The sequence below is a fragment of the Eimeria mitis genome, genomic scaffold, assembly GCF_000499745.2.
Source record: "Eimeria mitis Houghton genomic scaffold, Emh_scaff6166, whole genome shotgun sequence".
Classification (NCBI taxonomy): Eukaryota; Apicomplexa; class Conoidasida; order Eucoccidiorida; family Eimeriidae; genus Eimeria; species Eimeria mitis.
In genome coordinates, this window is record NW_013574370.1 from 2,230 (window position 1) to 2,638 (window position 409).

The 409-nt window shown below is 49.9% G+C and overlaps 1 protein-coding gene across 1 annotated transcript in view; it reads left to right on the top strand.

Moving 5' to 3' along the window:
* EMH_0086330 (uncharacterized protein) overlaps positions 1–358 on the top strand; it is a gene marked incomplete at both ends in the record, with an annotated part of 1,773 nt that extends 1,415 nt beyond the window's left edge. Inside the window, one exon of the mRNA XM_013501016.1 lies at positions 1–358. Coding sequence (XP_013356470.1) covers positions 1–358 — 358 coding nt within the window.
* Between the last annotated feature and the right edge of the window lie 51 nt (positions 359–409).

The following is a 409-nucleotide window of genomic DNA, read 5'->3' on the forward strand; positions in this document are numbered from 1 at the left end:
AAGCAGAGAGGTAAGGAGATATGTTGCTGCTGCTCCAACTGCAGCAGCAACAACAGCAGCAAAAGCAGCAGCAGCAGCAGCAGCAGCAGAAGTTGATGATAAAGAGGGGGTGCTTAATTGTCTCCCCTCCATTGCAGCAGCGAGACAGAGGAGACTGCAGCAGCAGCAGCAGCAGCAGCAGCAGCAGCAGCACCAAAAGCAGCAGCAGCACCAGAAGCAGCAGCAGCACCAAAAGCAGCAGCAGCAGCAGCAGCAGCAGCAGCAGCAGCAGACAGACTCTGAGCCGCTGCTGCTGCAGGGCGCTGACTCCTCAGACTTCGCCGATGACTTCACAGCCAGTCAGAGCACACACATATAATATATACATCTATATATATATATATATTTTTTTTTTTTTTTTAATATATAT